This window comes from Garra rufa, chromosome 5 (assembly GCF_049309525.1).
Source record: "Garra rufa chromosome 5, GarRuf1.0, whole genome shotgun sequence".
Classification (NCBI taxonomy): Eukaryota; Metazoa; Chordata; class Actinopteri; order Cypriniformes; family Cyprinidae; genus Garra; species Garra rufa.
The window spans coordinates 25,903,408-25,926,272 of record NC_133365.1 but is presented as its reverse complement, the minus strand read 5'-3'; the positions used below and the strand labels follow the sequence as shown (position 1 = coordinate 25,926,272).

General features: G+C 34.6%; 1 protein-coding gene across 1 annotated transcript in view; it reads left to right on the top strand.

Annotated features, from left to right (window-relative positions):
* npr2 (natriuretic peptide receptor 2) overlaps nt 1–20,198 on the top strand; it is a 58,523-nt gene extending 38,325 nt beyond the window's left edge. The window contains exons 11-22 of the mRNA XM_073840639.1: nt 2,361–2,465; nt 2,858–2,929; nt 4,355–4,514; nt 4,632–4,787; nt 4,868–5,036; nt 7,581–7,727; nt 8,328–8,451; nt 12,284–12,352; nt 12,495–12,669; nt 13,104–13,202; nt 18,870–18,961; nt 19,680–20,198. Of these exons, the coding sequence (XP_073696740.1) occupies nt 2,361–2,465; nt 2,858–2,929; nt 4,355–4,514; nt 4,632–4,787; nt 4,868–5,036; nt 7,581–7,727; nt 8,328–8,451; nt 12,284–12,352; nt 12,495–12,669; nt 13,104–13,202; nt 18,870–18,961; nt 19,680–19,742 (1,431 nt within the window). The 3' untranslated portion in view covers nt 19,743–20,198. The remainder of the gene's footprint in view (nt 1–2,360; nt 2,466–2,857; nt 2,930–4,354; nt 4,515–4,631; nt 4,788–4,867; nt 5,037–7,580; nt 7,728–8,327; nt 8,452–12,283; nt 12,353–12,494; nt 12,670–13,103; nt 13,203–18,869; nt 18,962–19,679) is intronic.
* Nucleotides 20,199–22,865: the final 2,667 nt, after the last annotated feature.

Below are 22,865 nucleotides of genomic sequence, written 5' to 3'. Positions count from 1 at the left end.
TTTATTTTGTTTTGGGGTGCACTAGAACATGCACTCATGCTTGGTTCGAAAAATGCATTATTTTTCACATAGTTTACATTATTACAATAGCTTTCTCCCCAGGTTGGCACAAATGGCTCAATTAGTTCTGGGTTTGATGAAGGCCCACCTTCCGAAAAACGAAATGTGTTGTGATTGGTTAGCAGTCCCACTGCGTTGCGATTAGGGAACAACTTAGACGGCATTTCAGTACTGCCACAGTCCTTCCCAAAGCAGCAAGTTCCGTGTACAACTGTGCAAGCTAGATTAAAGTGATTCTTACGTTTTAAATATGGATATTTTTTTTACAAAAACACATCGGATCGCCAAAGGAGGCTTTTACTGTCTACCAACCCCCCCCCCCCCCCAAGCCATTTCAGGCACTTCTTATTGTTGATCGACCTGTTTTGGACTGATGGAGAGAAACACCAGTCTATGCCGTTTTAAAGCTTGGGAGTGCAAGGATTATTTTTAATATAACTCCAATTGCATTCGTCTAAAAGAAGGAAGTCATACACACGAAGGATGCATGGAGGGTGAGAAAATAATACACTACAGTAGTGTTGGTCCTATCATCAGCCTGCGAGATCGCGATACATGATATTATCATTATTGTGCTAATTTATTTAATTATTTACATACCCTAAACCAGCTCCAACATAAGGCTAGTGAAGCTATCTACACTGCATGATGAATAAATCTCTTACCACACACTGCACATCTACGGCGCGTCTCCGACGTGACCACTGATGATCGTCACTTTAGTCAATGCTTGTGTTTACATCAGTATGTGTTTCGACCCTCTACTGCACAAGTCAACGGCGCAGCTCCAGCACAGCTACCGGAGCAATTCGTGGACACTTTAGTTAATGCTTGCATTTATACGAGCCGCCCTGTGTCCACGCTACATCGCTAAAGTTAGGCGAATCCCTCACCTCGTCCCTCCCCACCTGCCAATGATTCGAATTTCTGTAGGCGGGATTTATTTGAATGGCATTCTAATGGACTTTAAAGGGATTTTTAAAAAGTAAATATCTCCCTTTGGAGTGGAGTTTGAGATTTGTACTTTTGTAGATGTTTTTTATGCCCAAACATACACACCACACACTGGCTAAAATTCAAAAAGTGAAAAAGCATAATATGACCCCTTTAAGCTATTTTCCCCCCACATTTTTAAATGGCATTAGCAGTTTTATGTTTTTAAGTTTATGTTTTTTAAATTTATCTTTAAATCATCACCGCTTTTAAAGATGCCATGTCAAGTTAAACAACAAAACTCTTGGGAATCATGTGTTCTATTTCTGAATGCAAGAATGCATATTATGTGAACACCCCTCCAAGAAAAACATCCAAATCGGGGTAAGATTTAAAAATGTATTAATATTAAAAGAAGTATAAATGATATGCAATTTTCCAATTTAAAACTATTTTCTGATAAAAACCACACAGCCCACCACAAACCATCACAAACCAAATCACGGTTGAAATTGGCTACAGTTCTTTTCTCACACTGGATATGTAAGGTCAATACAAAGTCGAGTACAGTGGATTGTGGGATGCAGTACTTTGTTCTCAATACTCTGTAATAGTGCTCTGTTGTATACTTTTTGTATATCTAGGGTATTCTGTGTGTGCAGAAAATTCACATGCTATGCACAGTTTGTACAAAGCAAAAATAGTAAGAATGATTTTGTAGAATGCCAAATCTGTTCTCTCTGTCTGTCTGAGGCCACCGTGATTAGGTGTGAGCCTAAAAACCCTTAAACATGCAGTGAGTCCAGGCTTCCAATAACAGGCTTATTTGAAGCCTCAATGTATTATGATAGCCTTATTCTGAGAGAAAGCTGACAAGACTAGTTGATTCATGGCCAGTTCTAATCTGGAAATGTAAGGGGCTGCATAGCTTGATGCATGTGTGGTAAAACAGCAGTCGTCCCTGAAGTGTCATCCTTGCAGACCGTGGCCCTGGCAGTCTGATTAACTGTCACTGATTAACTGATTAACTGGGTAGAAGATAAGGATGGGGCAGTGGAAACTTGCTTCGTTCCCACTGACATTTGCCCTTAGTGTTGTAGAGGTCAAAGGTTATGCTGAGTAAAGTTTACACAACCTCATACAGATTTTGCCACTCTCTGTAGCTCCATGATGTAAATATTTTGGCACTCTGTCATAGACATGCTTTGAAGACAAAAAGCAGTTGGGGAAACCAGAAAAACAACTCTTAGATTTTTTAATGTTTTGTTTTGTTTTATCATTGTGATTTTCAGAATAAGTGGAAATCATACTAACTGTGAGCATCATGCAGGTTATAATTCAAAACTCATTTTTGTTGCTACTAATAGATGAGAGATGTGCAGTTCAACCATTTGACGAGGTTTATTGGTGCTTGTATTGATCCACCAAACATCTGCATAGTGACAGAGTATTGCCCGAGGGGAAGTCTACAGGTAAACACTCTCAAGTTAATCTGCTTAAAGTAACCATTAACATTAATGACCAATAACATTATTGTTCATTATTTATTAATATTATTTGGTTATTATGTGAATTGTTTATAAAAAGGATGACATTTTATTGCTAATATTATGATGCATTTTGTTCTTTCAATTTTCTGGCAAGACATTGGCAACTGTACATTTGTCTCTATTACAATGTTATTGTAATTCCTTAATTTCCATGTTAATGATCTTGTTTATGTTAACGATCATACTGTATTTGTGCATGACATGTTCGAATGTTTTATCACAATTTATTCGGTTACATATCATTTGCTTGTACAAAATAATGTCTGTATATTTAGATGTTTTTCAGTGTTGAATTCCAGTTTGTTCTTTCATAGGACATCCTTGAAAATGAGAGCATCAATCTGGACTGGATGTTTCGATACTCACTGATCAATGACATTGTGAAGGTTTGTAAGACAACTGAAAACTTTTATAAATGTGCATACAGTATTCATTCACAATTATTTTAATATATAGTTTAGTCAAATGTCTTTTCAGTTCTGGTATTAAAAACATCATACATTAAAAACAACACTAGCCATATTGTAATGGCTTTTAAAATCCAGTAAATATGGGTTGCTTTTTAAAATGTGCAATGTATTGTTGAAAAACCCGGATGGGAAACAGAATCATAAAGCAGTGTTGGTTTGATTGTTTGCTTTTCTGAGAGGAGCCCCATTAGTAAAAGAAAATGGCCTGGCATCAAAGATGGCATGGCATTGTTTTTGGAAAAGATGTTTGAAAATAATCTCTAAATTCTCCCTCCATTAAAGTAAACCAATCTTCTGTTCAGTGTCAAGGGTACTTGAGAGCCTAGACACATAAAAGCATTTGGCTTTCGCTGGAAAATTGGCCCCCAACTGCAACAAAGTAAACTGTCGCTTAAATGTACAAAATATATTTTTGCTTTTACGGTGGAAAAATACTTTAAAAGCATTGTTTAAAAATAGCACTTGAGTTTAGTAGGCCAAGGCCACCTGAATTTGTCTGACAGACATAATTACTCTTACTCTTAGAGTTGTTGATCCTGAGCATTACATATTTAGTAATACAAACCAAAAAGTATTCAGACACCAGATATTATGTTTTTTTAATAGTGTGTGCAGGGCACTATAGTTCATTTATGTAAGTGAGGAAAGCAAAATAATGTAAAATAAAACTGTGACATATTATACCCAAAAATTATTCATACAGTGGACTGTAAGTTAAATTTATACAAATTTTGGATCAAAAATTTTTCAGACATTTTGACCTGACCATGTTTTGCTATTTTTTCTTTAATTGCTAATGCCAACTTTTACACCACAGACTGAACAAAATGAAGCATTTCTTGGTAATTGGTCAACAAAGTATTGATAGTTGTGTAAATATTGTCATACTAACTGTTGATTTTTTTGGTTGATTGTAATCCATTACATACCTTTCTATTAAAGTTATCTAACATTATCAATATGAATTTATTCTGACACAGTTTAACTCTGAGTTCTTGTCATATTTTATTACCATTTTCTAAAGTAAATAAACTGTGATAATGTGAGAAATGTTAAAGGTGTCTGTATACATTTTAATTTGACTGTATGTAATATATGTATTGGAAAGACAATAACCTTTAATCTTTATTTCTGTATTATGTCTTCAAAAGGTAATCATGAAATATGTTCTCTGCTTCTGTTAACCCAGTATTTTTCTTAAAGCTTTAAATGTTAAAGAAAGTATTATTGAAAAGTATAATATGGAATACACATGGTTAACATTCAATGTAAATTCTGCTTTATTTGCCCCATAAACTGTGGGTAAAGACGTAATGTTCTGTTTAATGCTCGTCCTGCCAGGGAATGAATTATCTGCATAACAGTTACATTGGCTCCCACGGCAATCTGAAATCATCTAATTGTGTGGTGGATAGCCGCTTCGTTTTGAAAATCACAGATTATGGTCTGGCAAGCTTCCGTTCGTCTTGTGAAAATGAAGACTCACATTCACTGTACGCAAGTAAGAATCTAAGTTTTTCTGTTTTGATGCATGAAACATCAATTGACATCTGCCCAGTGCTGATGAAATCCCTAATGTGACCAGATTTAGTGACTGCTTACCTAACGGATTTTTCAGAAAAGCTATGGACAGCTCCAGAGTTGCTGATATATGATAGGCATCCGCCTCAAGGAACCCAGAAAGGAGATGTGTACAGTTTTGGGATCATACTACAGGAGATAGCTCTAAGGAACGGCCCATTTTATGTTGAGGGCATGGATCTCAGTCCCAAAGGTAACAGCCCTGAAGATCAAGTACATTTAAACTAATTTGTTGCACACCACTAACAAGTGTTTGGTTTGGTTTTGTTACAGAAATAATCCAGAAGGTGCGGAATGGCCAGAAACCATACTTCAGGCCCACCACAGATAACAGCCTGCACTGTGAGGAGCTGACTATCTTAATGGAAGGCTGTTGGGCTGAAGACCCTGCAGAAAGGCCTGACTTCAGCCACATTAAGATCTTTATTGCAAAATTTAACAAGTAAGCCCTGCATACTGCCGCGCAGCACTTAGATTTGTTATATTTACATGAAGTAGCAGCAGCATTGTATATCTTAAACAGAATGCAGCATCTGTCCTAGAGCTGACAGCTCATTGATAAACAGTCCTTATTGATGTAAGTGAAAGCTTTATGGTTAATTCCCCAAAGGGGCACTTGACAGACATTGACAAAGTTCCACTAAAATGCCTGGTATGTTTCATGTAAAAGAAGACCTTAAGCCCAGTCTTCATTATATAAATGCATCTCGTTGACGTTTTTAGACTTGTTAGTGATTGGACAAAGTTTAAATATATCAAATATCTAAGTATAAACCAGGGCAGCATTTCTTATCGTAAGCTATAAGTAGATCCCAGAACTGATATATAGGCCAACTTAAAATGATAGGCTTCACAAAAGCATAGTAATTTAAGGAGTACCTGAAAATCGTTGTAGATCAAGTGCCCTGGAGTAATCGTAAATTACTAAAGTGCATTGTAAGGAGACAGACTTGTGTAGTCATCTGCAGGAGAACTGCTATAAATTACATTTAAACTCAATACCATCCCAATGTTGTCATGGTGGGACAGGGAAACGAGAACGAGAGGATCTAATTGCAGCTAGACTTTTATTAAAACAAAGAAGCTACTCCATAGATGTCTGGAAACTGTAACAGACATCTATAAATCTATAAAACAAAGTCAACACCAAACAAATATTAAGCCAAACTGAGGACTTATGTACACATGATGACGAGGAACATAACAAAGAGCAGGTGCAAAACATTATCAGTGTCCATTCATCAAATGGAAAGCGGCATCAAGGGGACAATAGAAAACAGGAAAAAAACACAGGAAAACCAGGTCAAAGAAATTAAAGTCCATATAACAGAACATAATCATCACCGATGCTTACACTATATGGCAGGGATGCCCAACCCTGTTCTTGGAGATCTACCTGTCTGCAGACTTTAGTTCAAACCCTGCTCCAACACAGTTGTCTGTGAACTTTGCTGAACTTTGTTGGATGGTAGATCTCCAGGAACAGGGTTGGGCACCCCTGCTCTATGCACTGTAGCAATAATATGAATGTAATATTAGGAGGCTTGTATTCATATTATTTTACCTTTATTTAAATCAATAGCCCGGGTGTATTTTCCAGGTGCAGCAGTAATATTAGTATCACAAGAAAAAAGGCAGTATCTTTCAGCATACTAAAGGTACAGAGAGGTCAACATAAATTGCTCAGGGTAATATTATAAGCTCATCTTTGTACTCATCTGGACACATGTATCTTGCCAGTGGAGAAGAGATTTGTTTTTTGGTAATACAAATTTGGTTTGGTTAAATAGTTTAGTTTGGTAAGAAATGTTGGTAACACTTTACAATAAGGTTTCATTAGTTACCATTAGTTAACAACTTTAGTTAACATTACCTAAGAATGAACAATACTTCCACAGCATTTATTAATCCTAGTTAATATTAATATTATTTAAACATTTACTAATGCATTATTAGAATCAAAAGTTGTGTTTGTTAATAATAGTTAATGGACTGTGAACTAACATGAATTAACAATGAACAACTGTATTTTTATTAACGCGCGTTAACAAAGATTAATAAATCGTGTAATAAATGTATCGTACATTGGTTGATCATGTTAGTTTCATAACCATGCTTCAAGGGGTAGCAACACAATCATATTATCCATACGGATATAAGAGTGCAACTGAAAAAAAAAAGTTTTTTATACACAACTAGTACAATTGTTTGAATTCGTTGTCACTAAAATATAAACACACACAGACTGAAGTTTTAAAACATTGTTTAAAACATGTTATTTGTATTGTTTATGTATGTTATAGTTTTATCTTTTAAGTTTATAGCGGACCACAATGGAAATAATATTTTCTTATATTATTAGCAAAAAACTAAGTATGAGCAATATATTATTGCCTGTTATTATTACTGTGTTTTATTATTATTATTATTATTACTAAATGTATTCATATCATTTGAAATATCCATATATTAAATTAATATAACTGTTATTATTAATATATTCTATTTTCGATTGCCAAAGATTAATCTTCAAAAATTAAGCATTGAGAAGTGTGGTTCATTAGATGAATGCAGCCCTGCAGGTCTGTATGGGTGTGCTGCATGTATGTAGGAGTGAGCTCTCTGACCCCTAAATAGAACAATATGATTCAGCAAACCACACACCAGCAGTGCATGATTCAACCAGAATCGACCACACTTCATCATAAGCGCTGCATTTTACCGCCTCATAAGATGCAGCTATGTTATACTCATTGTGAAGTACATGAAGCATTATAGCTCTGATTCTTGTTTTCAGTGCTATTCTCATGTTTATTTTATAACCAGTCAGATGCTGCAATCTCCCCAGTTTATCGTGTTGAATTTTTAATGGGTTACCAGTGATTCCACATAATTATAATCTTCTGCTGTAATTATAATCATATATATTTGCTGTAATTACAAATCATGTGTGGAAGCAGGTGTCTAATGTTTTTTTCCTCAACAGAGAAGGCAGCACCAGTATTCTCAATAATCTGCTGTCCAGAATGGAACAATATGCCAATAACCTGGAGAACCTTGTAGAGGAGCGAACACAGGCCTACCTCGAGGAGAAACGGAAAGCTGAAAATCTTCTTTACCAAATCCTTCCACAGTAAGAAATGTGTTGTGTAATATTTCCTATGCAGTTTCCAAACTTTTAATTGGAGATTGAAGAAGGGATATCTATTATTTCAAGAGTTCTCTTAGTACTAGATAAATTGCAAATGACGTAACTTCTACCATATTTTTTGTCTTTTCTAAAAATGGCTTATTGTTCTTTGATAATAGTCTGTTTTTCAGATAATTATGTAAGCGGTAAGAACTTTTAGGATCGGCTTAAGATGAAGCAGACAAGCTGACTAATTATAGAGTACTAACATTCTAAGGGAATAGCTAGGAATTAACCAAGCTCATTCATTCTTTAATTAAACGAATTATCATACTAATTGATCTCAGAAGTGATCTTGAGTCTTATTAAGAAAAAACTGCTCTACACAGCTCCCATATTTTAACATGCTGTAAATCATTTTGGACTTGTTTATACCTTTGTTTAGTTTTTAGATAAGGTTTTATTAAATGGAATTATTTTCTGTTTTCAACTATGAATTGTTAAAATAACTGATAGTTTGCTGCTGCATGTCTGCTATTGTGTTTGGACTTGTGTATGGAAAATAATTTCATGGTTCACATCATAACCTAATTGTTCTCACAGTTCAGTGGCAGAGCAGCTCAAGCGTGGAGAGACTGTACAGGCAGAAGCCTTTGACAGTGTCACCATCTATTTCAGTGACATAGTGGGCTTCACGTCAATGTCTGCTGAGAGTACACCATTACAGGTCTGCATATTCATTTTTAATTGTTCTAAAACTTTGTGATTATTTCTAGGTTTAAATTAGATTTTGAATCCTTGATTTTCAATGTATCTTCAATGTGAAACTAATAAAAAAGTTATATATTACACACTTGAAATTTTTTTACAATTTTTATTTTATAACTTACAGTGAAAAAACATAAATTAACATTCCCCGAATGACACCTAATAAAATAAATATCTGTTTTCTATGCCCCCCCTTTTTTTAGTTTTTATTTTACAGTGCATTATATTATATGTGTTTATATATTATATTTTTATGAAACATTTTTATCATTATATTTTCTTTCACTTAAACAGGAATAAAAAGATGTATAGTATAAAACAAATATATTTTATAGTGGCATTCATTACGAACACATTTATTATAAACGGCAAACCAAAACAAATTTATTTAAAGCAAAACTTATACTGTAGTGTGGGAAATGCACTATACAAATAAACTTTCTGCTTTGTTATATTATAATAATACTAATAATGATGTAAAATACATGAACATATTTAAATTTGATAAACATCAAATAAAGCAGAAATATGTTGGTTGGTTAATAATTACAAATAATATATTAAAATCAGCGCTTACAACAATTGAAAAAATTCTGACATACAGTGCCTTGCAAAAGTATTCATACCCCTAATTTTTTCCAAATTTCATGTTGGTGCCCTTTTGTTAAACTGTTTAAAATTCACATCAATCTACACTTCATGCACCATAATAACAAAGCAAAAACCGAATTGTCACAACTTCATAAATGTGTATAAAAAAACCACCCTGAAATTCAAAAGTACATAAGTCATACCCTTAACTCAGTACTTAGTTGAAGCCTTTACACCTTTACAGACTTGGGTTGGTGCAAGATTTGCACATCAACATTTGGCAATGATCTGCCATTCTTTGCCTCAACTCTTCACCTCTCAAGCTCTGTCAGCTTGCATGGGGTCTGGCAGACATTTTCAGGTTTCTCCAGAAATGTTTGATTGGGTTCAAGCCCGGCTCTGGCTAGGCCATTCGAGGATATTCAGAAAGCTGACTATAAGCCACTCTTGCTGTGTGCTTAGGATCATTGTCCTGTTGAAAGGTTAACCTTCTGCCCAGTCTGAATATATCAATATTTTCAATAGGGTCTGGCTGCAAACTTGCACTTGCATTTTTAGACACTCTCAGACACCTGCACTTCCGCAAGTGGCGTCACTTGCAGTCTTTTTTTTTTAAATTGAATCTTTAACATTTTACAACAGTAGCCAGGTGGTGAAGACAAGACAAAAGTAACTAAATTACAGTGTCACTCGTAATCGCCAATTGCACTCTCTGTTACCCGCAATGTCACTTGCAATCACACAAATCATGCGTGTTGCCAATGGAGACAAGACGCTGTGGTGGTTAAACGATTAAAACTAATTTAATACCATAAAATACAGGGTCCTGCAACTCATCTGTTGGAGAAAGTGCTTTCTTCCCGTAGAAAACCATTTACACTTATTCGCATTTTCCCATATAAAAATATCTGTACAGCCCTTTTATATCATTGTCTTCATCCATTAAGCTCCATTATGTGTTTTATTTATAGACCTAATGATTTTCTATGGAAGGAAAACATTTAGAGTGCAAGTCTGAAATTGCAAGTGCATATCTGCAGCCAGACCATTCTCAATATTTTGGTGCACTGAGCTTTACTTCTACTCTTACGAGTCCCTCAGTCCCTGCCAATGAAAAACAGCCCCACAGCATGAGGCTGCTACCAGCACACTAAAAGCTCTACAGGCAATTTTTTTTCTTTTTTTTTTTTTAACCTCAGGGCTTGGTTTTTGCTCTGATATGCGTTTTCAGCTGTTAGACGTTTTATTAAGATGTGTGTACCTTTCCAAATCATATCCATTCAGTTGAATTTGCCATAGGTTACCTTCACTCTACAATACAAGCAATATGAATGCCCCTGAGTTAAATTTCAACTGTCCCAGATAAGGTATGAATACTTATGCAATGGAATCATTCAAGTTTTTAATTTTTAATAAATTTGCAAAGATGTTAAAAACCTGTTTTTTGCTTTGCCATTATGGTGTATAGAGTGAAGACAGATGTGGAAAAAGTAATTTAAAGCAGTTTAACACAAGGCAGCAACATAAAATGTGAAAAAGATGAAGGGGTGTTAATACTTTTTTACAAGGCACTGTATATTTTTAAAATATATATTATATATATTATTAAAAAAAATATTAGAGGCAATTCACTGCAAGTTAAGTTGGTTATGATTAGGTTGTGGATGATGCAGTACACTACCATGATCTAGCATATTTCACTGGGAATGTTTGGTTCAGCAAAAACAACTAAATCAATGATAAATGCAAATACTTTATTTTTTGCCTGATCTGTTTGTCTGTGGTTGGATCGAACATAACCATATTTAGTATGCAACTGTCCTACAATATTTTATGATTATTCAAGCACTATGCATCATTTCAAACTTCATAATGTCAGAGATATAGACTGCAGCATTCTTGTTTTCTCTGAGCCACAGAAAAGACATTTCTTTCCTTTCATTCCAATGTATTTTGACATGACGATCACTTTTTGAAGTTTTGCCCCAAGATGGTCATATATTCTTACTTGATGTATAATGTATATAAGTATAAATTTTGTGCCAGACATCCATAATGTTTTGCAAAGAAGAGATTTTAAATTAATTTGCAAAAATAACAACAGTCACAACCTTCATTTTCCATGTAATAAATCTTAAACTGCAGTATACTATTTTGCCTAAAACATGGTTTCTGGAATCAGTGTGAGAGGTTAAATTAAGGCCTAAAACATTCCCTTTTTACAGTTGAAAAAGTTGTTTGCTCCTTTAAATTATGAGACATTTGAGGATATTGTTGCAGATTTATTTAGCTTTCTCATCTGAACTCAGACCAACTGAGTTTGGAAAGTTACTCAGAAATTAGACCAAATGCAGACAACTAAACTGAACCATCATGGTGTTTGGATCACAAGGCAGTTTAACAGCTGTTCAAATATATTTAAAATAAAATCCATCAATGTTTCAGTGATTAAGGATATAGCCTGACAACTTCACTAATGAAGTTGGCCTACATGGTTAATTTATCATATTTTTTGCTCTATGTATGCAAGTATGTTTCTCTGTAAGGACTCTTTCTGGGCGTACATCCAGGGATGGGATGGGGAAGAGGATGGGGCTGGGGGGAGAAAGTATTTTAATTTGAGGGAACCATTGGGAGTTCAAGCAGAAAAACATCACAGCAGTCATTTCTAGCTTAACCTCTATGAGACGTGGCAGAGCTGCAGACACAATAGACTTTCATTATACATTCTGTTTGAACTGATGTAGACAGATGTAGAACTTTTTCTGTTAAGTTCTCATCATACCTAAAAAAAAGGTGGAAAAAAAAGTAAATAGAAAAAGGTTCTGGAATCGGAAGAAGTCTCGTCTGAATAGTGAAAGTAATGAATTTTGAAGAAAATGAAGAGCAATTATGTTTTGTATCTTGGCCGATTTCAAAGAAATCCTCTATTCCTCCAATCCTCCAACACTTTCAGAGTACTTTGGATTTTAATTATAGATAGGAGGTTAGTGGGGTTATTGTCAAGTGTATTGCCTCAAATGTCTTATAATTTAAAGGAGCATGCAACTTTTCTGAGCATTCTTTTTTTCTGGTTTATTGGTTTAAATACAAATATATACATAAGCAATTGGCAGATGGGCACAACATTCCACTGTACTTTTCATAAGTTCTGTAAATTCTTTAGAATTTGACAATTTGTTTCCTATTACTTTGTTCAGGTGGTGACACTGTTAAATGATCTGTACACATGCTTTGATGCCATCATTGATAATTTTGATGTATATAAGGTAAGTGTCTTTTATTAGGCAGTGCAATCATTGTATTTTTTCCATAAAATATTGTATTGTAATTTGTTATTATTACTTTCATCTTTCATCATAACTTTAATCAGCTTTTTTGAAAGCTTACAATTGTGTGCCTGATGTGCAGGTGGAGACAATCGGTGATGCATACATGGTGGTCTCAGGTCTGCCTGTGAGGAATGGGAAGCTACATGCACGTGAGATAGCCAGCATGTCACTGGCTTTACTGGAACAGGTTAAAACCTTCAAAATCAGACATAGACCCAACGATCAGCTACGGCTGCGAATAGGAATCCACACAGGTATTGTGACTGTTTCACAGATTGCATTAATAATATTCATTCATTTTAGGCTGAAAGTCTTTGAAGTGTTTATTAGTGTTGAGAAAACCATAGCAAGTTCAGGCCAAGTAATCACTGTGGATAACAAATGCACATGAATATTTGTACAGTAACCCATAAGAGGTTGCCTATTTATGTAAGGTTATTTTTAACATTGATATTTTTTCTGATTCAACCGGAGTATATGTATGCATCTCTTAGATAAGCAGATGTGCAGTTGAGATGTAAGGTGCTCATGTCATATGCAGTATATGTGATCATTGCAGCCTGTTGCTTTTCTTCAGTTGATTTTTTCAACCTGTCAGGAAGCATTAGGGCTGTGTATAAGCAGTTTCTGGATTCCTGCAGTGAATTAATCTCCCTCTTTTCTGCATGTGTGTGTGTGTGTTGAGCAGGCCCTGTCTGTGCTGGTGTAGTGGGTCTTAAGATGCCCCGGTACTGTTTATTTGGAGATACTGTCAACACGGCATCCCGCATGGAGTCTGCAGGAGAGGGTTTGTGACACAAATTCATTTTTGATCTTTATTCAGAATGCAGATTTTTCCACACTATGAAAATGCAGCATTAGACTAAGGGCCAGATTTACTAAACAGGGCAAATGTGTTAAAGCACAATTCAACACAGACGCAGCCAGATTATTTCCAAAATGAAAACCGCCTACTGCGGACATGCTTTTTTGGGTGTTAATGGCACAAATACCAGTAATTTGATGAGCACAAACATTAGTAGATGACATTGTAGGGCTGGACAATAAATCAAACGATATTGTGAGGCGCGTTTAGTCAATGAAGCCGGTACTTTGATTAGTAGTAAATCTCCATCACGTGCGTTCCGCTCAGGTTCCGCTGGAGCGGCAATTAATACACAGAGACGTAAATCTCTGACAAGCTACGCCAAATCGCGCTCAAAATCGCATTCGATTCGCATTCGATTTTGAGCGCGATTTGGCGTAGCTTGTCAGAGATTCACATCTCTGTGTATTAATTGCCGCTCCAGCGGAACCTGAGCGGAACGCACGTGATGGAGATTTACTACTAATCAAAGTACCGGCTTCATTGACTAAACGCACCTCACAATATCGTTCGATTTATCGTCCAGCCCTATGACATTGCATAGTTAATTTTAAATATTCAATAAGGTCAGGTGCAAAAATAACTGTCCAAATCTTTTCAGCACTAATTCTTCATTGCGCATCTTTAATAAATCCTGACAGTACTGTTTTAACACCAAAAGATGCTTTGTTAGTAAATCTGGCCCTAAATTAACTACATACTTCTGTTCAGCAAGGATGCATTAAATTGATCAAAAGTGACATGGAAGACTTTTACCTTTTCACAAAAATGTAAATAATTACTTTCTATTCATCAAAGAATCCTGAAAAAATGTATCATGGCTTCCAAAAAAATATTAAACGCCACACCTGTTTTCATCATTGATTATAATAAGAAATGTTTCTTGAGCATCAGCATATTCTGAGGTATCTTGTGACACCGAAGACTGAAGTAATGGCTGCAAAAAAATTCTGCCATTACAGGAAAAATTGCAGTACACTTTAAAATATATTGAAATAGAAAACAGTTGTTTTTTTAGTTTAAATAATGTTACACAATATTACTGTTCAATAAGATTTGGTGAGTTTAAAGGATTAGTTCACTTCTAGAACAAAAATGTACAGATAATGTACTCACCCCCTTGTCATCCAAGATGTTCATGTCTTTCTTTCTTCAGTCGTAAAGAAAGAGTTTAAACTTCTTCAGTTTAAACTTCCAAAATGCAGTTTACATGCAGCTTCAAAGGGCATACCCTAACTGTATTTAATGGGATCACACAGATTACGCATGCGCATTGCAGAAACGAGACAAAATGATCATTTGAGGTTAAAAAGTATATAAATTCTTTAACAAACTTTTGAACAGTAGTATAAGCAAAAGTTGCAACTTATTTGTAAGCAGAGGTGGGTAGATTACTTACAAATTGTAATCAGGTACTGATTCCAAATTACATGACAAAAATTGTAGTCAGTAATGTAATCCATTACATGATAGATTTTAGGTAATATAATCAGATTACTTTTTGATTACTTTTGACCTCCTTTATCACATTAATTTAAACAGGATAATCTTGTACAATAATGTAAAAATACAAAGAGTGAGAAAATATATACCTTTCATTGTAATTAACAACATGAAGTGCATTAAACATTATATTACATCAAGGTTTCCCAAACTGCACACACACACATACACATTGATTTAAACAGGATAATCTTCTACAATAACGATGTAATGTGTAATGTAATTATATGTAATCAATTAATACCCAGCTCTGAGTTTGTTGTGAGTTTTAAACTTTTGTGCTTATTAAAGTATCACATTGTTAGTTTAGAAACTTGTTAACAGCAAACTCCAGTGTAATCACCCTGAAGTGTTGATATTCTCACACACTGCATGTAAGTGATCTACGAGAGAGTCGCTGCCTATAATGTTTTTTTTTTTTTTTTTAAATCAGTCACTTCTTTGATGGTTAGGATGATGCCTTAGATGGCAGCTGCCTCTTTGGACACTATACAGTGAGGCAGCTCACTAGGGTTTGGAACAAATTGGCTCAGTAGTGTTGTATACTTGTGTGCTTGTACTTAAATATGTGTTTCACCAATTCACAAGCAACAGCTGTTGCTCATGGGTCTTACCACAAGTATTGACTCACAATCCACTTCCTGAGGTCGAGTTTATTAATATTTAATAATTAGTGACAAGGACCCAGGATCCAATATCCGGTTTGATTTATAGCATGTAATAATATGTTTACAGCTTGGTGGAGCTTAATGCACACTTAGCCGTAAGGAGCCTATACCTTATAGAGCATGTTTCAGATTAAGAGCAGTATGCTATTCCTACTATAGACAGGACAGTTTGCTCATTGCTCCATATGTGCAGTATGTCCAGAGGTTGCGTTAGACTTTAACATTGCCTGTCATTTTGACGGACAGGGTCCTAAAAATTCTGTCATAATCCATTATTACCCGTCATTTTAATTTTAATATTTTAATTTTAATACCACGTTTAATTGCATTTATGTTTGTTCACATTTTCAGGACAATGTAGTTTTACAATATAGGCATTTATTTTGAAGAGAACAGATAAACAGATGAGACTGCTTAACTTTTCATGTTCAACACCACACCTTGTCTCAAGTCTCAAATTTCAAATTATGTCGATTTCATTAGGAAATTCAAGCAATAAATACCGTTTTGGCGCTATTTAATGTGGCATGATAGATCGTTGTAGCTTCTGTGTAGTCGCCTGTATGTAATCAAACCATAATCAAACCAGGGCCGTCGCCAGAAAATTTTCATTGGGGGGGCATTTCGTTTTCATAGGGGGGCACACTTTTTATATATAATAATTTATATATAATTATACATAAAACATTAACTTGAATAAAGTTCTATATTAAAACATATTTTAATGCATGTTTTTGCAGCGCTGAACAATAGCCGATCACAGACATGTCTGCTAAGATTGTATGCGCAGCTGAGCAAAAGGAGAATTTTTTAAAGAATCGTGTAGGCTGTTAACATATGCACTGTCTAATATTTATCGATACATCACTATAATGTTACATGCAACTATATGCTAAAACAATATTCTTCCATCTATATAGGCCTATAACAATAAATTTTGTAATTTACAACGAATTCATGACAATGTTTTACATTTAAACTACCCGAAAAGTTACAGTTAAAAGTTCCTTCAAAGCATGTAATGTTAAAAAACGTATTTACGTACTTACTAGTTTTAAAACATTTGCTGCATGAATTTAAAAAAAACTGCTATACACATATCAGACAAAATTGTGTTGAGAGAAAAAAAACTGTTGTTGTCGACAAATCCTTTAAATTAGCCTATTCAGACAGACGAACATAAAAATCTGAAAATATGAGCAGCTACAAAATTATAGTACAAATTTATAAATAAACATTATGAAATAAATCGCAAATTATAATGGCATTCGTTATAAACACCATACAAAAGTCTAAACATACGAATTTAAAGAGAAACTGAAACGCACATGTGCATCTTTCGGCAAGAATAGCTACAAATATTTTCCACATCTAGAGGCTTCGGCGCAATCGCTTAGATTTTTTTCCTTACAGCGGAACCAACTTAAAATATGTCATTTTTGGTTACACTGATAAGAATAAGACATTATTCCGAACTGTAAAAGGTTAACTTATATTTGCACTCACTATAAAAACAGCTTTCGTAAAATAAAGAAAAGTGTGGGCTTTCAGCCTTCTCTGTTTCCTTGAGCTTGCTGCGCGGTCACTAAATGAACCAGAACTCAGTGTAGACATGTCGCACAGTTTTTTTTTTTTTTGGTTTGATAATATGTTAATTATTTAAGTGAAACAAATTTCGTTTAGGACTATTTATTTTATTCTTTTTTACCTTTTTTATTTAGTTTTTCTTCCTACACAGAATCCCATGCGCAGTGTGTGCCCGCCTGCTTGCTACGCCAGTGTTTCCAAGTTAATTAAACTTATGCGCAAAATTAGAATATCGCATAAAAATTTGCGAATAAAGCACTGTTACCATCCAGTGAGTTGAAGAGAACAAAATTGTCACTTCCTGATTAACTTGCGCTAAATATCACGAATAAAAAATAAATTTTCTGTAGTATGGGAGAAGGCACTGTAGGCTATAGCCTATGATCATTCTTGTATACAATAAATTACGAGCTTCAGAGCGTGCAGACAAAATGCAGTCGTGTTATCTTATTTTCAGAGCCTGCTGTTTGGGAAAACAGTTCTGGGAGTTTATTATGATGAAGCACTTTGAGACTTTCCATTTCATTTTAAAATGACGGAACTAGAAGGTGCTGTTCAATGAGATCGGTCAGTTGGTTGGTCCAGTTATGCTATCAGATCGCAAAGTCACATGTCAAATTTTTGATGCGCATCAAGTAATGTATTAGGTAAAAGTGTTTCCATCGAGTTTATGCACGTTTTCTTACCGGATAAGAATTTTATCCTACTTAATAAATAGGTTTTTACGCGCATTTTTAGAATTCATGCGCATCTTGGCGTTTCCATCCAGCGTTTTTATGCAATATCCCAAAATGTGCATAAAAAAAGGTTACAGAAACGATTAGTTATTAGCTTCATATTAGTTTACCGTTGTAGAGATTAGTGCTCCTTTAGAGCTAGATGATTTGTTTGGCAGTATTTAATGCTAGATCAATGTTTTTCGTTCTCAAAAGTAAGTTAAATCGCGGTCATGGGCAGGGGGGCACGTCGAGTCACTTGGGGGGGCACTGCCCCCCAATGCCCCCCCTTGGCGACGGGCCTGAATCAAACTCATAGCAAAAGATTCGTGACAGTTTCGTTTATGTTCTGGCTCCAGTGCTCTGCTGCCACACTGGAGCGCACTCGCCACCAACTAGACAGGAGTGGGAATTACAGCTACAAACAATAGATCATCCTCATTGTAATCTGTCAAAGAGATGGACGGCCTTCAGATTTTTCCGTCATTTCTAAAAAAATTCTGTTAATGACTAACAATTTTCGGTTAATGCGACCTCTGAGTATGTCGGTCGTTATTCTTAAATATGGTGAATCATCTTTTATCAAGGTGTCATCTCACTCACAGCTGTGCACTTATACTGATTGGCTGTGGTTCTTAAAGGGATAGTTCACTCTGAAATTAAATTCTGTCTTCATTTGCTCACCCTCATTTCATTTCAAACACAGAGCCTTTCTACTAGTAAACAGGGAGATTTTCCTGTACAGCGACAGCATACAGTGACCAAGACATAACAGTATCATACTGTAAAAGTAATCCATACAGTCTTTTGAAATCATACAATAGTTTGTGTTGCAATTTAAGCTATTATTCATTAAAAAATATTCCCTCAAATCTCATTAAACTTTCACATTTTTAAACTAGCACAGAAGGAAAGGTTTAGCAAATAATGAATACCAAATTTTTAATGTCCTTTTTGGAACTCAACAGCCCCTAGTCACTGTATGATTTTGTTGTATGGAAATGAGCAGCTTTTACGTTGTACAAAAAAAAAAAAAACATGCGTTTGAGTAAATGAAGACAGTTTTCATCTCCCTGTTGACTATTGACTATTTATGGTTATCATTTCCTCCACAGCTCTGAGGATACATATGTCTTCAGCCACCAAAGAGGTGCTGGATGAGTTCGGCTATTTCGAACTCCAGTTGCGAGGAGACGTGGAGATGAAGGTATGAAGTTTTAGTTGTGCTTGCTTTCTGAAGTAATAAACCATGTACATATATACGTGAGAGAATAAATATTTTTCATGAAATTATTTTAAAATTATATTTGTTTGTTTGTGTCAGCTATTTTGTATGAGTTCCTAAAAAATCAGTGGTAATTTTCTTTTTCCAATATAACACACATAATTTAGAGTGTTTTTAGAATATTTCATAGTACAATATTAAATGCTTTTTTAAAAAACAGAATTTCCATAAGATTAAACAATATCCAACTCTTCAAAATGCAGTATTTTAGTTCATCCAGTAGAATTTTGTTCAGTTCTTTAGAAGATTTCTGATTGATTCTATTTAAATCCTTGATTCCTTGAGGATTGTCTTCACAATATGCTTTCAACAAAAATTCTGTATAAAATTTTTCCACCAAAATGAAAATAATCTGTTCCTATCACGTTCAGATTTAAAAATAAATAAATAAAAATCTACACGCAGTACAACCTAAGTCCAGTGAAATCTAAAAATATTTGTGTTGATATTGGCCTTTCTTACCAAACTGAGTAAATGCCTAGGTCACCAATTTCCATTGTCCGTCTTAGCAGGATTCTTTATATTCTTTAGTATTTTCATTAGGAAAGAGCATATGGTCATTGTTGATTAGTTCCTTCAGCAAGCTGTCTTGAGTGCTCATTGATGCATGTTATTGATCTGTGCCGTTCCTCTCTTTTAGGGTAAAGGCAAAATGAGAACGTATTGGCTTCTGGGAGAGAAGACAGATGTCTATGTTATCTGAGAGCACTGTTGATGACAGGAAGTCACCAGGATCAGAGCCACTGTTTCATATATTTGTTCTGTGTCTGTAAGGGTTTCTCGCTCTTGCATGGAACAATACATTATAAAACCTTTTGAGGGAGGTCAATTCAGGTATATTTCATACCTGCTTTAAAACTGCAAAAATTGTATTTTTGATGGTTTTTTTTTTTTTTTTTTTTTTTTTTACAGATATGTTTTCTTGTGTTGACAGTTAAGTATGTCTTTCCAGGTGAAATTCTTATTTTTTGTGCTTTCTATATTCAGATTTTTGGAAACTGGTGATGTGTATTTGACATTTTCTTAACACATTCAAGTGCATTGAATGATGGTTGTCAAGACTGAGGACAGAGTGAAGTTTTATCATAATGTAATATTTGTATATATGTATATCCAAGACATTGTAAGATATTTTGTTCAATAAACTGAATTAAAAACAGGTTTTCATGTTGTTCTTATTAGCAGAAGCTCTTGTAAATACAGTCTTGACAGTTCTAAAGAATTGTGAATATTAATGAATCCATCCTGAAGGGCTCTTTTCCATTTAACACATCTTCCCAAAGGGCTTTGCAGCGTATTAGCACAATAGAAAAAGAGAAAATTGCACACTTGAATATCTCACTTATTTTAAGAGCTCCATTGACTAAACTCTCAGGCTAAATACTATAGTTTTTTCATCATCATTGTATTTCATCTCATACAGGTCAGCTTTACAAATTATCCAGACTTTAAATAGGATACAGTCCTCTTATTGATCACAACCTAAACATACTATTGAGAAGTACTCCAAAGAATAAATAATATATATATGGTCCAAAGTTGGAAGAATATATATATCATTGCTAGGATTCTATAATATTTCAGTCCTCCAGAGTTTCTAAAATGCACATAGTGTCTAAGATTTTTGGCAATACATTAAGCATTTATTTGTGTTCCTTTCTTGTGAACAATATTTTTCTTTAAAGCTGCAAGATATTTGATAAAAAACAGACTTTAAAGTTATGTCCCTCAGTTTGAACTCAACCCCATCACAGTAATTATTCTACGGCTATAATATTTTAAACTTTGCTCATATGTGACATAATTTACCAGAAGTGACATCATTCAGGTCACTTTAATAGTGCAGAAAATGATTAGTAGTATCATACTTTTTATTCATATTTTTAAGGACATTATGGTCAGGGAGGGTACTGTCAAGCTTAACAACTCAACCCTGTCACATAAAATTAAGATGAAAAATTATTATTTTTTAACATTTTATTTTAATCCATGAGTATATACAGTGTACTTATTAGATTGCTACCATATATGGTCTACTCTCCTAACTACATGAGGAGCAGTGGCCATTATATTAAAAAACCTCAACCCCGTCACAAATAAATGTATTTCTAATTGTTACGGGGTTGTAAACTTGTGAAGGGGTTGAGTTATTTACTTAATTTATAATAAATTTTAATGAAAAAAAAAGTTTTGGTTTTAGCAAAAATATACTTACCAAAATCATGACTACTCATATTTTTTGTTATAAATAGATTTTTTTAATGTAATATGTCCACTTAAACTTTGACAAGCATCATACATCAGAAAATGCACCTAGATTTGCAGCAGGAAGACTGTTTTGGGCATGCAGATATGTTGACACAGAAATAAGGGGACAATATGAGAGAGAAACAAAACCAAATATTAAAATTGAAAGTAATGTAGCCCCTCAAATGTATTCCAGACTTCAACTCCATCACACCTTGTCACGTTAATATTTTTGGAACAATATAGGGAAGACAATTAAAAATGAAAGCATTTATTTCTAACTTCTATCTGACATGTTAAGGACTAAAACAATAAAATTGTGGTTTTAGGTCTTCTAACTTCTAAATTAAAAAATATTTTTTACAAAAATAAAGAGACCATAGACACACAATTTGTGTATTTTTAGCCTCAGTCCTGTAAAAATGTGAAAAATATGATAAATGATAAATCCATTGGTTATCATTAAATTGTTGATGCAACTGATGGTTGCTTCCTACTAATGTAGAACTGTGACCATCAGTTTAAAAAACAATAGAACAACATTTTCAATATTTCCATATCATAAAGCATTTAGAGTTACTCTCTCTTTGAAACCATAGACTGTCTGCTCGTTAAAGAACTCTAGGATCATTACTGGTCACTTAACAGTTTGGTGGTAAATAGGGATGACGTCGTAGTCTGATCATTAAGAATCCATTTGGCATCTGTGCCTTCAGTGGACTGCATCTGTATGTATGTGTGTGTGTGTGTGTGTGTGTGTCGCACACTCATGTTCACAGCCGTCTCTCGCTCACATGATTCTTAATTACCGCCCACTAGCAGCTCTGTCACAGTCAGTCCTGTTGCCAAGAGGTCATCCTGCAAAGCACTGATATACTCAGTAACAAACATGCTGAGCCAGGGCTTTATGAGTTTTAATCACTTCTTCAATTTATAATTATGGTACAAAAAAGCAATTATTAGCAACTCAACTAAAAGTCACAATCACCTTCTGTTGGTTTTTAAGTTAGGGCTTTGTTTGGGAATCTGTGTAACTCATTAGGAAGACAGCGTAAAAACATTGATACTGTTCAAGGACTGAATTTTGGCTAGATGCAATAAAACATGACAAAATAGATCTAAATGAACTTAAAAAATATAATTTAAACATCTTTCCTTGAAGCGACGGCATCAAATTGTTTAGGAATCAACCCAGTTCAAAGACTTTCTGTTGAGATCCTCAGAGAAAACTAATTTTGTGAAAAACAAAAGGAAACACTGAATTAATGAAGTCTAAAATTACTTGTTGCCATAGTTACCCAATGTTAATCCCTGCTGAAAGCATGAAAGAGGAATGCAGTGACAGAGCAGCTCTGATTGACAGCACAGCTGTGTGAAAGTAAGCCATCCTGATCCATCAGCAAATGGTTAGAGCTCTCCTCTCTCAGGGTGAAAAAGGCTGCCGTCTGCACCAAAACAACCATTTTCTCATTTGGCCGCAAAAACAAGTAAATGTATTTTATTAGAGAAGAATTAACTAGTCACTTGCTCTTCATTAGAACATTTGTTAAGTCAGGAAGTCATACTTGGCATTGAAAAC